The 16,354-nt window shown below is 39.0% G+C and overlaps 1 protein-coding gene across 1 annotated transcript; it reads left to right on the top strand.

Moving 5' to 3' along the window:
• Positions 1–846: 846 nt before the first annotated feature.
• On the top strand, positions 847–5,736 carry STEAP4 (STEAP4 metalloreductase; the record flags this gene model as incomplete). Its single annotated transcript, XM_084281380.1, has 4 exons — positions 847–1,302; positions 3,143–3,670; positions 4,285–4,449; positions 5,467–5,736. The coding sequence occupies 4 exons, from the start codon at positions 847–849 to the stop codon at positions 5,734–5,736; spliced, it is 1,419 nt and encodes a 472-aa protein (XP_084137506.1).
• Between the last annotated feature and the right edge of the window lie 10,618 nt (positions 5,737–16,354).

Here is a 16,354-nt window from a genome sequence, read left to right as displayed (position 1 = left end):
TCTGTCCTTGGGTCACCTTTTGAAAATCGAGGACAACAGCATATGGATCCACTGCAAGACCTTTGGATCAGCCCCTTTTATTCTGCATTTGTATCATGGGTCTCCCTCTGTAAAGTACAGAGCGTATATACTGCTATGGCATGGATAATACATTAAAGACTTTGAAGCTTCCAGGTACTATGATAAAGGAGGGTAGATAAAAACCTCAAAGAGAATTTTATTATGAGTACTGTATAAATATCAAAAATAAATGTTCAACATGAAATACTCCAATTCCACTGTCCAAATGCTTCACAGGACATTCTTCAGGAAATTGAAGAACAATAATAAAACAAACTGGCACTGACTAGTCATATTAAGGAAATATTGCAGACAACAGATAGGTTTTGTAGATAGCTTGTAGATCATTTCTTCAAGTATTTTACGAAAAGACCTTCCAGGTTCCAATCTGGTTAGAACCACACTTCTCTGTAATGTTTTTCTATAGCATAAGTAAGCAGAAATGGTCTTGAGATGTGTGCAACTCTTGCTTGCAGTGCTCTGATACCCTTTCCTCCTCTTTTCCTTTTGAGAGAGGAAAGCTGCAAAAGTTCATCGGAGTGTTAGAATCTGTAAGATGGGTGGAAAGGAGGGTGCTGTAAGAGATGGAGAGCTGAATATCCAGAACTTGTTTTTAAAAAACTGTACAGAAGTGTGTGCATCCAAATGAGTGTGCAGTAAGCATATTAATAAACAAGAAACTCTCAGATATTTATTATGTACAACCAGAACAAATGTTAAACTTTCATTTTCAAGAGATTGATGTTTTGCTTAGCTTGTTCCTATTTTTTTAATTTTTTTTAATAGATGAATAAAAATTCTTCCAACATAATGGCTTTGGCTCCTAACACATCCAACAAAAGAGAGACAGTGTGCATATTTGGAACTGGAGATTTTGGAAGAGCTCTGGGGCAAAAAATGATTCAGTCTGGCTACCCCATTGTGTTTGGAAGCCGAAGCCCACAGACATCCAACCTGATTCCCAAAGAAGCAGAGGTGCTGAGCCACACCGAGGCAGCACAGAAAGCTGCCATCATCATCATAGCGATCCAGAGGCAACACTACGACTTCCTTACACCATTAGCAGAAATACTCCGTGGGAAAGTGCTGGTGGACGTAAGCAACAACTTAAAAATAAACCAGTATCCTGAATCCAATGCAGAGTACCTCGCTCAGCTGGTACCTGGCGCTAAGGTTGTGAAAGCCTTTAACACTGTGTCTGCCTGGGCTTTGCAGTCAGGCACACTGGATGCAAGCCGGCAGGTAAGACTGAACCACAGGAGCTTCCTATTTCATAGAGCTATGATATATCATACAGGCTTTTAACAGTTAGACAAAACACACACATGGGACATGTGAATCAGACAAGGCTGGGATGGAATGTTCACTGTAATTGCCCATCTCAAATTAAATGTGTGCTGAAATTTACTTTGGGACACTAATATGACATGACAAGGAATATTGATAGCTCACCTCAGAAAGCAGGAAGGTGTTAGGAGACATTACAGGAGCAAGGAAAGAAAGAAAGCTGAGCCATAAAGACAGAGAGACAGCAAATCAGAAGGAAATGAGGGCTGCATCATTGTTTACCTGGAATGTGAAGTTGAACAGAAATGAGATTGGAGGAACATACTAATGCAAGAATAAAATTAAGGGAGAAAATAAAAGGGATGTGAGGGGTATGATGGAGCAATAGAATGATTATGAGCAATGGGAGAAATAAGCTGGAAGGTGAAGAAATTAATAAAGTTTTTTAAGTCAGACTCCATCACCACGGAAGTCTCACACAACAATAGCACATACAAACCATGTGAACTCTTTCCTTAATCACAGGCAATCTGATCATAGGAAGCAGCATAGCAACCTTCCAGAAAAAAAATAAATAAATCATTTATTATTGCCTTGTTCTTTGCCACTCCGAGGGACAGTACCTTTGCATGATGCAACTACTCAAACCATTGCTAGCTTTCTTCTTTGCTGACAGAAATGGTTTTGGCTACACTAAATACTAAGGACATCCAAATCTAAACTGTAAAAGCCTTCATCATAGTAAGAAAAATGAGAGCAGAAATTACCCCCTTTTTCTCAGTTTCAAAACAAGTCTTCTTGTGAGACCCCACCCATAGTAATGCATTCAGCTCTGGGGTCCCCAGCACAAGAAGGACAAGGACCTCTTAAAACGAGTCGAGAGGAGGGCCACAAAGATGATTAGAGGCCTGGAGAAGAGAAGGCTCGAGGGAGACCTTATAGCAGCCTTCCAGTACCTAAAGGAGGCCTTCAGGAAAGCTGGGGAGGGACTGTTTGTCAAGGGGTGTAATGATAGGACAAGGAGTAACGGCTTTAAAGTAAAAAAAGGTAAATTTAGATTAGATAGGAGGAAATTATTCACTCAGGGGGTGGTGAGGCACTGGCACAGGCTGCCCAGAGAAGCTGTGGATGCCCCATCCCTGGAGGTGTTCAAGGCCAGTCTCGATGGGGCTTTGAGCAACCTGGTCTGGTGAGAGGTGTCCCTGCCCATGACAGGGGTTGGAAATGGGTGATCATTAAGGTCCCTTCCAACCCAAATTATTCTGTTATTCTATGATTCTGAGTATTATTTTGTACACTCATAGAACAGTTTCTTCCCTCTTTTAGTAGACATGAGAAGAAGTATTATTTACTTTCATGACAGAGCAACTATATTTGAAAGATCCCTGTACCCAGTTCCCTGGAGTCCTTATGGACCATTGTAGGGGCAGTGTTGCTCCTATTTACTATTACAAAATCTTGTGCTTACAAACTGCATGTCTTCAGAAGAGTGGTGAAATTCAAGTGCCCTAGGCAAAGATTTGTACTGTGTGATACTCTGTTCTTTCCACATACAAAATTTTGCCTCTTGAAATGATGTCCTTCCCCAAAGGAAAGATACTTGCTCTTAGTTCTTGGGCCTCTTCGTCAAGAAATTACCTATAGGACATTTTTTACTTATATAAAATAAGACAGGCATTGAAGCCAGTGAGTAGCCTAGGAAGCTTATGCTCACTATCCATATCCAATCAGGACAGCAGTAGAAAATGTTACAAAATTCTGGCAAAATAAAACTTCTGTTTGTTTTTGGCTGCAGGTGTTTGTCTGTGGAGATGACATGGAAGCCAAACAAATGGTGATGGATATTGTTCGTGCACTGGGTCTCACACCATTAGATCAGGGATCACTCTTGGCTGCTCAGGAAATTGAAAATTACCCTCTGCAGCTGTTTCCAATGTGGAAGTTTCCCATCTTTTTGTCCCTTGGCCTAACTGCATTTTTCTTCTTCTACTGTTTGATTCGTGATGTAATTTACTCCTATGTTTATGAAAACAAAGATTATTCATTTTTTATTGCAATTTCCATTCCAAATCGGATCTGCCCTGTGGTGGCACTCATCCTTCTTGCCTTGGTTTATCTTCCTGGTGTACTTGCTGCAATCATTCAGTTGTACAGAGGTACCAAATACAGCCGTTTCCCAGACTGGCTGGACAAATGGATGCTATGTAGGAAACAACTTGGACTAGTAGCCTTAGCATTTGCTTTTCTGCACGTTTTTTACACTCTCATCATCCCAATTCGCTACTATGCACGTTGGAGAACTGAGGATGGAATTATCTCCAAGGTAAGTTTTGTTCCTTGTTATGTCTTTTCCTCCAGCTCTTTTACAAGTACTACCCAGCATGTTGAGCTTCACAAGTACATGTGAACAGTCTAATATTCTTTACATTGGGGTTATTTTCCTAGTTTCTGTGTTCCTTTTAACCACTGATAAATCCAAAGGTTGTTGATATTATATTGAGTTGAGGGAATTTCTGGCCTCAGTCTAGCCTAAGTAGTTTAAATACTTGTAAAATAATCAGGAACAAATGAAGAGTAAATTAATTAAGAGTAATTTAATTAATTAAATTAAGAGTAATTTAAAGAAACATATTTCCATATTTCTCCGTACAACTTTAAGAATAGCACATATTTTGACTTTCTGACTTATTTAACAACAAATATTCACAAACTTGTTCTCAACAGTACATCTATAGCAGATAATACAAGTACCACAATTACAGAGATAAAACTGTCATAATGCCTCTTTTCCTTTTGAGTAGCCATTCAAAGTAAATCTCCAATCATTTTCGGATAGTTAATGTATCACATTTATCACATAGTTAAAACATATTTTTTTTCTGCATATTGATCCTAAAAACAGTATCACTAATGTATATATGGTCTTCCTTTTTTCAGGCACTGAACAATAAAACAGATCCATTTAACAACACTAATGGATGGCTTAGTGACTCTTATTTGGCTTTGGGGATTTTAGGATTCTTTTTTTTTGTTCTTCTGGGAATAACTTCCTTGCCTTCAGTAAGCAACAGTGTCAACTGGCGAGAATTTCGATTTGTCCAGGTAAGAGCAAGACTTTTCTTAAAAATACTACTTTTCTCTCAGATGGAACACTCCCTGTTTCCGTATAAACTATGACTAGAGAAAGGTTTACTATAGACTTAGGGCTTTCCTCCACTAGTATCTCCAAATGTGATGTGTGTATTATTTACCACTGCATGATTAAAAAAAAAATAAAAATAAAAATAAAAAAATCTACATTGCTATACATCTCACCTGTGAAAGAAAACACAGCTTCTCTCGGGCTGCTTATGGAACAGACAGGATTATTACACTAACAATAGAAAATCGGGAAGACTTGAGCTCCTAAATGACAAATGGAAAGCTGGCATTGTGGAATTATCAACTGCTAAATTACACCAAATCATAAAATATTTTAGCCATTTATTGGTCTAATTTTGTTAATTCACAAGATAACTCAACACGAATCTGGACAATGACTTTATCACTCTGACTCTCTCAATGGGAAACATCTGAAGAAAATCTGCAGCTTCTGCAGGTTCTAAAATTTGCTGCCCTTTGTAACACCACCATTTTGGCTCCTCATCAGGAGGAATCTTGGTGCAGGCTGCAGTGCCTCTGCAGGAGCCAGTCTGGCAGGGGAAGGTAGAAAAGTGGAAATTACAATCAGTGAATGTTTTATTCAGGCCAAAAACTTGCACAGTATAGTTCTGGGTAGATTAGCACTAGAGCATATAAAAGGCTTGGATCTCTCAACTGAATTTCAGCCTTTTCTCTGCATTTTAACAAATATGACAACCACTAGGCAGTGCGTGTGAACTAGCAAAAATTATCAGGGTTGTTAATGGGGAAAAAAAATGTTTCACTAAGATCCATTTGAATGATTCTTTATTAAAACATAATTAAGAGCTTTTATGATAGATAAAGCTATCAGTAGTCGTCAGTGAATACTAAACTTGGAGTATTCCATGTAGCTTACTGTGTACTGTAAATTGTATTTGTTCTGGTTTAATTTACTATTTTAACCTCTACTTCTTTCTTTTCTTTGTTCTTCCCTAGTCCAAACTGGGATATCTGACATTGATTTTATGCACTGCACACACACTGGTTTATGGTGGAAACCGGTTCCTGAGTCCATCATCATACAGATGGTATCTTCCAAACACCTATATGCTCTCCCTCATCATTCCGTTTATTGTACTCATTCTCAAATTTGTGCTTATATTTCCCTGTCTAGACAGACAACTCACACAAATTCGGCAGGGCTGGGAGAGGAATCCCCAGTACTCAGAACAGTCAAACTACATTATCAACAAGTCTGCTGTATAATTAGCCTAAGCTGTATTGTTAAGAAGAAACAAACAAACAAAAGATTATGACGGCATATCAAAGTGAAGTTCTGATTCTCCTTTGTCTGGAGAGTGAAAGAAAAAGTGGGAAGCTTAGGCAGGCCCTAAGTAAAATAAACTCATCCTAGTGGCAAGCTTAAAATCCAAATCAAACAAGAGGTCATTGAGGTCCTGCACTCCAGGCATTCTTTCATACATAGGCCCTTTCTTTTGCTCAGTGTATTCCCCTTTTCCTATTCACCTTCCATTCTTAATGAGTATGAGAGAAGTAACTGGTGCTTAGTGTCCCTCTGTCACTCCAAATCTCCTCTGGGGCTGGCCAGAACCAGAGCAACCTCCTGTGTCAGCTGGTGTCTGCTCCTCTTTGCTGTTCTGCCCCTGGGAAGAACATCTCCATGCTCTTACACAGACACAGGCACGCACACCTATTCACATGAGCACCCACCCTGTTTCCACCTCCAGAAGCCAACAGCCTGTAGAACAGACACAGGACAGATGCTGGATGAGGAAGGGCTGTCATCTTCCCAGCATTAGTTTATCCTCCTTTTATGTCTGACCTGAAAGAGATCTATATTCATGCCTTAGAGATAGTTGAGTATGATTTGCTTGGTTCGTATACAGGAATTCTAGTGTTCAAAGTGTATCTGCCAAGGATTACTGAGTCGTTGCTGTACTGCAGAAACTCAGGTGGGAAAGGGATGAAGGAGAGACCAAAATGCCAGGAAGATGTGAGATGTGCTCACAAGCCTAAGCCTCTCTGCAAGTACAGTGATTTTTTGTGTAAGCAGTGAGTTATAAGGAAAGGAACTGAAGCAAAATCATATTTTATCAGTGGTTTTGTATTACATGTCATGATTATATCTCATGATGATAAGGTTGTCAATTTTTCTAAAAATAAATTCTGGATGCAATATTATAGATATTTGATAAAAATACTTACATTTTAACCATAATAAAGGAAATTGTTTACAGTTATGTATTCTGTTTTTATTTCTGGAACCTCTTTTGCTATGATTCAGCTGCTGGTATGTATATTTGCACAGTGGTGTTGGAAGGCAGGAAATTTCAGACAGCTGCCAGGGCTCACCTTCCACCATCTTTGCTTGCTCCTTAGATGTTCACATAAATAGATATTTGCTTAGGCATCAAAGTGGACTGAGGATATTGTGGAAAAACAGGATACATCTAGGATGGTGACCTCATTGGTAAATTGTAAACAGAAAATCTGACAGCCTTCTTCACATTGGAGAGTAAGGAAAAGCTTGTTTCTATAGGGCAAGAATTGCTTACTATCCTTTCTCTCTGTTTTTCCCATCCCAATCCATTCAGAGGATAAATACTCACAAATATGAAGGTATGAGCATGCTAAGTGGTATATTGGCTAGCATGTCAGTATAGCTAACTATACTTTCAAACAAGCACTATCAAGAAAATTAGGAAAAAAAAAATAAAATATATATATATATATGAATGATACTTCTCAAACAATTTCTCAACAAGGAAACCTTTCTTAATCCTGGACCTACACCCTTATTCAGCTCATCCTCTGGCCCAGAAAGAACATGTCCTTAGTCCCTGAAACAATGGTAAAGGAATCTCTTGTATCAGTAGTTGATGAGCCAGGTTTCTGGTAAATAATTCTGGCACCAAGTGCTCTTATGAAGAAACGCTTGTGCATGCTTCATACTCTGCATGACAAAAGATGATACATGTATGTTCATGTATGTCTGAATCATTACAGAAGCTTTCCTAGACCTGTCAAATGATGGAGATGTACTCCATTTCGAGCACCCTTCAAAGATTTTCCACGTTAATCTTAGGGAACTGCTTACTGCAGAAGAGATCGTGTATGATTTCTAAGGGCCTGATGAGGTTGTGGAGATGCCTGTAACACCTGTTTACAGCTCCCTGAAAATGAGGAGACAGAAGCAGAGAGAGAAAAATTTTAAAAGACAGAAAAAGAGAAAGAGAGTGTATTTGTGTGTAGGTAGAAGAGAAGGGGTCGAGGGAAGAGAAAATAAGTAGTAGCCTGAATGAATACGTAGGCTTGCCATCGTGGAGCCATATTCTGCTCTCTGTTACAAAATTACTCCAACAATAACAGTTCCAAGACACACAGTTTGCTTTTATGATTACTTGTTAGAGGATTTACAATCAGTGTTTCTGCCTATGCAGATACAGACCTAAAAAATGCCCGTTTCTCTCTCACACAGCTGAACCTGTGGGCTGGAGTTTAAATTGCAACAGCCATGGTGAGTAACACCCATTTGAAAGCCATGGTTCATGAAATACAAATGCTGCCAAGGCTTTGCCTCCTTTTCCATCAGAGAGAGTGGTCCTTTGTATTTCTGAGTGTCTTGTGTTAAGAGGAGAGCCCAAGCCAGGTCTGCTTTACCCTCACTGACAATCAGGGCAAGGTAACCATGGCTGGCCTGAATACCACCCGTATGTTCACTCCCTGCTAAGTCAGTCTCAGGTGGGCACAGAGCTGCAGCTCATGCAGGAAAGACAAAAGGACTTCTTCAAGGACTGATAGCAGGTTGATTTGGGAAGCTAAAACATAGATCCAGGTTTACAGAAACACCAAGCCATGAGGTACAATTTGCAATCTGCTGTGTACTCCAAGAATAAAATGCCAATATCTGCTGTGTACAAACCTAGCAGACAATGCTGTTTGTTTGCCTGGGCGCATGAGGCAGCTCTCAGGAGCTGATCCAAAGCCCTCTCATTTGAAGGCAGCAGTGGGCTTTTTGTTGACTTCAGTAGATAATAATAGGTCAGATCTCCAGCAGCACATGTTTTCCCAGTCTAAGTGAGGGATTTCTTGTCCTCTTATTCTTGAGCATCTAGAGGATGTTTATTTCACAAATGTACATACTTATTCCTTGAACATCAGAGAGAAACACCTCTTTAGCACTTTTTACATAACAGTTAAACTAACATAATTCAATGACAATATTTTGAAAACAATAGCAAATGCAAGAAAAATGTTAGCATCCTGTATACGTTTTTTTTTTGGCTGAGATCTCCATATTTTATTTATTTGTTTGTTTTTACATACTGACAAAGCCTGGTTAGAAAGGACATCAGAAGGCTGTGAAATAAGATTTGGAAAGGGTGTTTTCTGTATGGTTCCCAGAAGCAAAGAAGAGCCTTAAAGTGCATATGGACATAAGAATTCCTGCAGGAATAAACCATTGACTCTCAACTCTACTTCTAAATGAGAGTCAACATATAGAAAATATAAACTGCAGCTTTTTAAACAAATAGCCACATGGATGTGGTTGTGATATCTGAACTTCGATTTCATTGTGCAAGAAAAATTTGTTTTGATGCAGAGTGCTTAGGTGTAATGTGACTTTTAGACTTCTACTTACAGCATAATGTCACCAATGTAACTTCAACTTTTTGCTTCAACATCCATTTCAACCCCCAAAATGCACTTAGTAGTGAAAATAAAGTATTTTAATTAATTAGATTTACTTAAGTCTGAAGACAGTAATGGGATGTCAGACACACACTGGCCCCAGGGGATACAGCTGACACCACTGATATTGCTGGATCTTGAACCACAAGGACCCGAGCAATTCTCTTTAGTTCCACCACACTACACCATGAGACCTGAGGTCTGCAGTTTTTATTTGCTCTGCACCCTTCTGTCAGCCTTTGCTGCCTTATCTAAGTTACTCTCACTCCAAGATTTGACTGTTCGTGATCCAGTCTAGAAAGTCCCTTTTTTTTTTTCCATGCATGTCAGGTTTGGGGGACTTTTTGTTACCTGCTATCAGACAGGAGATTTTAGAAGAGCTTGTCTCAAAAGCATGTCTCAAATACCAGTGAGCCTTTTTGATCCACTACTCCAAATAATATACTGGTGAACGGTATGAATGCTAACAGGAACTATGTAACCTACGCTTTGCTGTTCTTCTGAACTATGATTAACATATTTAATAAATCTTTGGTGTTTTCTATTTAGTAATAGCCTAAATATGGCATCTCTTCCATAGACTGTGGAAGATTTTCTTTCCTACAGAGGAAGCTTTCCTTTGTATAGAGACTCTTCCTTTCCTCTGCATTATGCAGGCTTCTGTTGCAAATCTCCAATTGCATCTCCCTGATGTTAACCTGAATGTTTGGCTCCCTGGAGAAAGCTGGCATTTCTCAAGATTTTTTAGATAGCATTGTGATAAGAAAAAATAGCATATCTCGTATTGTTGCATATTGCCTTAATTTCACGTTCCTAAATCTGGGGATACAGAACTGACATAAATATTAGCCCTGACATGACCAGATCCTTGACATACATGTATTGATTTCTTATAAGGAACATCAGTGTTAGAAAAACACACACTGCAGAGCCCTGAGAGAACTTTCACAGAGTTCAGAGAATTGAATGAAACTTAGCTAATTTCTCCAAACATTGCAAAACAGAATTGGTATTTTTTGTCCATATATCTTCACACATATCCTCTAGTCCTATCTCTGTTTTGGTTTCCATATCCACATTGGCACATAATTCGGGATTCATTCAAATACAGCCCCTTCGTTGTTCTTGCTTCTCTTCACACTTGCTCAGATTTCATCTGAGAAAATTTTAAGAGAAACTTAACACAAGTGGTTGAATAATGTTAAACCAAAACAGAACGTCCCAGAACAAGCATGTTTGGGATAAATGATCTATGACCGAGTGCGGCCATAGAGGAAGGTAGGGATTTTCAAAGAATAATTCTGGAGAAATATATATGGAAAGAAATAAATAATTAGAATATGGAAGAGGGGGGGAGAAAAATATCACACTTTTTGCTTGCATGGTACCAACTATTTCAGTGGTTTTGGGATCCCACCATTGCCTTCTTTCCCCAGTCCAAAGTGGTACAAATCAGCCTATTCTCTCATCCTGTCCACCAACCTTTCCCAAGGTAGTTGCCACTCCTCACCACTCTGAGCAGCAGCAGCGAACCCACCTGCACATCAGGCACAGCATTTGCTTTGCTTAGTAGTGCATAAAGTTGGAAAAACTGTTTCTCCAGTGCAAAAGCACCAGGACAGATGCTAAAGTCCAACTGGCCAGATACGGGACAGAGACTGCCTAAGGGACTATTCTATTTCAATGTGAGATGTCACTGACTTCATCTTATAGTTAAAAAACTGAAGGAAAATCAAACAAACGCACGATCTCACTGCAGAAAGAGCAAGCCATTAACTCTGCATCAAAATTTGAACTGAAGGAGGGCTGACATTACTCTATAAAGATACGTGAGAGCTGACCAGGGTGAGAAGAATGGGAGAAGGTGGCTGGAGAGGTAGATGCTGGAAGGGAGGACAGGACAGGGCAGTGTCCCCCACCCCACTTGGCTAGCAATGAACCAGAGCTGCAGGAGCCTCAGGACAGGACAGACCCGGCACCCTTATCCCTCAGAGCTGTCTAAGGCAATCATAGAGGATGGGTGCAGAGGTAATTAGAGGGAATTATGTTAAATGCATATAGGATTACAGTTTGTTTGTTTTGCCTCTAGCTTTTGTTTTCCAATCCCATAAGCAGAGACTGGAAACCAAATCCCATCCTTAATTGGATTGGTCTAAAGGTCAAACGTTTAAGTCCCACTGCAGAAACTTCGGTCTTGTTTTACTCTCAAGCCTGCTTAGCTTTGTTGAGATGAATAAATACAATAATTGAAGGTACCCAATCATGCCAGGGCAAATACCTTCTGTCCAGCCACAAAAACCTGAGAGAATTCAAGGGACTTATGCAGGTCTACCCTGACTATTAGGACAGTACCAAACACGTAAGGATCACGAATACCCCACTGAATGCCTTCTAGCATGTCTTCTTCAAACAACCAGACAAACACCCATGTTACCTGGCAAACTCAAGACTTCCCTGTCTTTCACAAAGTAGAAGATTGTTAAATTCACACCCTACTGTCATCACAGATGTATCCCAAGTTTCTTCAATGATCCCTGTGTCAGTGACAAACACAAAATCACATGGGAAATCAGAGGCAAGGAGAGGAATTGGACACAGGTTTCCTAAAGCAGAGGGTAGTTCTCTAATTACGAGGAGCTTTGCAGATTAGAGAGCCAGAAGGCAACCTCGTGATCAGCTATTCTCTCTTCCTGCAGAACATGGGCTATAAACACTACCTGAATTAATTCCTCTGTATTATCAGGAGTACTCATATTTTTCGGTTCACAGACCCCTACAAATTTTCCAACAGTAAAGCAGATTGCTGTAAAATTTAAGCTTCCTGACAATAGGCAGTTTTATCCTAGTTTCCATTTGTTATTGCTGGCAGGTAATCCATTAAAACCAGATGAAAACTCCTGAACTAAAGGTATTCTGAGCAACTGCTGAACTTGATTTAAACGTCAAAAAACTCACCACAACTTTTGGCAAATAATTTTGACAGCCGCTTACCCTCATATCAATATATATTATGTGTTTACAGACATAGACTGGTTTTGTTTTTAGTGGGAGAATTCAGGCATCATGATTTATGATTTTCATGCCTTATCTGAAGTGTCCGGGATAGTGGTTATGTGTATGAGTAGAACATATCTTTTAATCCTGAGAAGAAACTCAGGTGTAAGAAGAAAAAGTATGATTTTATATATAATTATGGAGAAATATAAATCATATCTGGTCCTACCGCAAACATGGAAATACAATCACATACTAAAGTATCTTGATAAGAGCAATGAAAGTTTCAAGGTATTACCTACTAATATTTTTTAATGTTAAGAGTAAAAAAAAAAAAAAAAAAACAAAGAAAAAACTAAAATTGTTAACAATCAATGCAAATACTCTAAACTTGAACATAGTTTCACACACAAACACACAAAAAGTGATAAAAAATGATTGATAACATCGTGAAAACAGTTAGCAAATTACCTGCAGGACTGCAGTTTTTGCCACCTGTGCTGGTAAATGCAGATGGAGAACTCCAGATAGGGTGGTTTCTAGGGAGCTTCTCAGGAATTAGTTGCAGGTCCACCTGTTTTTGTTTTTTTTACAGCAAGCCACATCAAACACAAAACCATTGCTGAGGAAATCCTTATAAGCAATGAGGATGGATACACACAGAAGAGAGTTGATGAACCATGCGTTTTAGGCCTGGTGCCATCGAACCCAGTCCTACTGGGTCATTGCACAGGAACACCAAAGGCATACCAGTGCTTCAGACACCAGGAGATGTATCCTGGAAAGCACTGCGTGAAAACAGCTCCCAGAGGGGCTGTTAGGAAGGGCTATGAACCATGCTCAAATGGTTCACTGGGGACTGGCAGTACAAGAGGACAGGTTTAAGATCTAACAAGATCTTGTGATTTTCAGAGGTACAGAGAAGGGAAGTTACTTACTACCTGTGGATAGCACCAGCTGTGGATTGTTTCACATCGTGAAAAGGACACTGAGGTCTCTGGAGAAGACTCCATTACACCAAAACAAGAGTAAGAATGCGGAAACATTCTTTACACGTACAGACTACAGGAATTGAATTCATTCAGCCAAAAAAAATGTTAAGGGTGAATGCAATCTGACACACCCAGGTCATTATTGTAATGCTGAAATTTCATAATCCAATATCTGGAGAAGTGGGAAAAGACAGCTTGTCTCTTGCGAAACTGCCACAAAAACTACTATCTATGCAAACATATGCAATTCTGGGATTGTTTAAAAGAGCAACAGGGGTGAGAGAAGCATATAGGGAGCATCACATAAGCTTCAGATAAAACCACAAGCATACTTAGGCAGCTTTGACTTGGTTTAAAGCTGCAACTCAATTTAAAGCACTCTACCCAGAGGCTGAGAGTAAAGAAACTTGTTTAATTCCTCTCAGGTGTAGGTGTTTGACATTTGATGCTGTTGCACTTATTTTCAATGAACACACATAAGGAAATATATGGCTCCATTACAACTTTCCAAACAAAGGACCATGAAGACTAATAAGTTTTAAATGCTCAGGTTAGGAAAACTAATAGGACCATTAGAGAGACAAAGCATCAGTATCAAATATTATCCCAGTGTGAGAAAGATACAACAAAAATGCTTGGAGTTAAAACCCTATGAATTTAGATTAAAAACCTCCTGGTTGCGCCTTGAAGACAAAAATAGTGAGGATAATTATCTTTATGTTATCAGTTGAGTATTCATTCTTTAGCATAGGTGGATTCACTGTCTCTTGCAGCCATTTGAACAAAAGTGGATCTTTTAGACAAGCCCAAGTCACTGAGATTTGAACAGGGGCACCAGCATCAGACAAAATGTGATTGCCTGTGCAATGCAAAAGGTTACACTGCATCTCTTAATGCTTGTTTCTTTTTTACAACGTCAGAATGAGCATGTAAGCACTGCCACTTGCACATCTTTTGCTCATTCTTCTGAGGGGTTCTGAAAACTGATAAATGAAAAACTGATCATGCTGTTTCTTCATTTCCTTCTTTCCCCACACAGTTGCAAGAAAAAATAAAATAAAATAAAAAATAAAAATTAAAATAAATAAAATAGTCTCTTAAGTAGGTCACTCTGGCAAAAGCACAGAGTATGTGTAAATAGAGTCAGGGATTTTCCCATTAGCTATTTGGAAAAAAAAGTTTCAGTGATCAGTCCAAACACTGCTTCTGTCAGAAATGACCCAGGAAAAACAGTAAAAGTAAATTCAGTATAACATATAGTAAAAACAGCTTCTGATGTAGAGAAGTTTATTTTCTAATAAATACATCATTAGAAAATAAACTAATTGAATTCAGTCTCTGACCTATGGCAGAAGAAGTATGCTAAAGGGATCACAGTGCAAGAGCTGGGTGTCATGCTAATACACTGTGAATATGCCTTAAATCCCAAACCTGGAAGTGATAAATGCTTAAATGAGATTACTTCTGCTGAATATTCATGCTGTAATTAGTTGATCTATGCAAGTTCTACACAAAGATTTGACATATTAAATAAGTAGACAGAGCCGGGGGGGGGGGGGGGGGTAGCGAATCTTGATCTCTCTGTTTACAAGGACCTAAAGAGGTAAGAAATTTTCAAAGCAAGACAAAATCAGAGGCATCAAACCACTGTTGACAACCTGAGCTCTCATTTCTGCATCAAGAGAAAATTAACTCCCTCTTTCAGTACAAAGTGCTCGTACTTTATTTGATTCTACATCGAAGACAATTTTTAAAGTTTAAAGTTAAACAGCTTACACCCGCTCTCCCACGCAGGTTTTCAGCAGAGAGCTTCAAAAGACTGGTCACTGCTTCAGTCTTTGCACCGTCACAAGTTCCTATGCAAAACAGGACTATTTGAGGTAACTCATGGTGCCCACTGCCAGGAAGAAATTGGGACCCCTTAAATCCATGAGCTCTGCCCTTAATATTTGTGTGTTTTTATTTTATCATGGATTTTCACTCACTCTTTTATTGTTCCATCAGCCTCCACTCTAGATCATGATGAAAACACTCATTTTGATGGAGCCAAGTACTCATGTGAAAGGCTGACAAGGCAATTTAGAGGTGTTATGTTTAAGCTAAATCCTCAGAAAGACACGCTGAATTGAGGCGATTAAAAAAATAATAATAAAATCAGTGGACAAAAGCAGAAAGGGAAGGGGAGGGGAACATCCTTAAAGAGTTAGTTAAATACCCCAATTCAGAGGAGTTTGGGGACAAGTGTGATTATCCACAGCTTTGCTGGCTTCACCAGGGCTTTAGCCAGCTATGGGAGCCTATCTGTGGACATTGCTCAGCCTGGCTTCCTACATCTGAGAGCAGCTCCAAACTTCAAAGACACTTTTTTTTTTTTTTTTAAGTGTCTGCTGCCACCAACTGATTGATCTTTTACTTAAAAGAAATTTCAAAGGAAATCAGAAAGCTTTGCCGCATGCTTGGAAAAGAGTGCTCTTGTATGGGTCAAGGCCATTTCATTCCTGGCTGTAACACATTAAGCATCCACAAGACAAATGCAAAAAATCAAGTGATTAGCATCTGTAAAGATTCCTGGAGCAGGTAGATTATATAAAAATGCGTTGTTGTTAATGGCAATATATGCAGTTCTCAGAACAGGAAAAAAAAAAAAAAAAAAAAAAAGAATTCTTGCAGCTTCTTTAATTAAATGGGCCTCAATTTTCTGAAGTACAGAATACAGCAACTGACAGCTCAGCTGGTCTCTCTACCCCTTTGCTTTCTCATAAGTCCTATGCATACCTTGAAACAACATATGTGGATTTTTTTTATTAAGATCTAGGACTCTGATTTTATTTCCCTGAAAATTCTAATCATTTTATTCATGTGCTTCTAGTAGATAAAAGGAAAAGAAACAGTAATCTATAAAATACATATTAACAACGTATAAAAGGGTTCAGCTGCAGAAGAAATGGACAAGAGAGAATTATCAATATGACAACAAAGAAAAGTGTGCAAGATACGTGACAAACGCAGAATAAGAGTAATCTGTATGCTATCAGCTGTCCTTATAGCCATGATACCATGCCCTCAGGCCTGATGACTCAAATACCAGTATGCTTTGATATAATACGTGTTATAGCATATACAACTGGCTAATGATTATTGACTATTTGATTAAACTTGACCTCATTTGTAGATAGGATTCACTC

The sequence above is a fragment of the Netta rufina genome (genome assembly GCF_964035555.1).
Source record: "Netta rufina genome assembly, chromosome: 2".
NCBI classification, from domain to species: Eukaryota; Metazoa; Chordata; class Aves; order Anseriformes; family Anatidae; genus Netta; species Netta rufina.
Note: the sequence above shows the minus strand (reverse complement) of the source record. Positions and strands in the feature narration are given on the sequence as shown.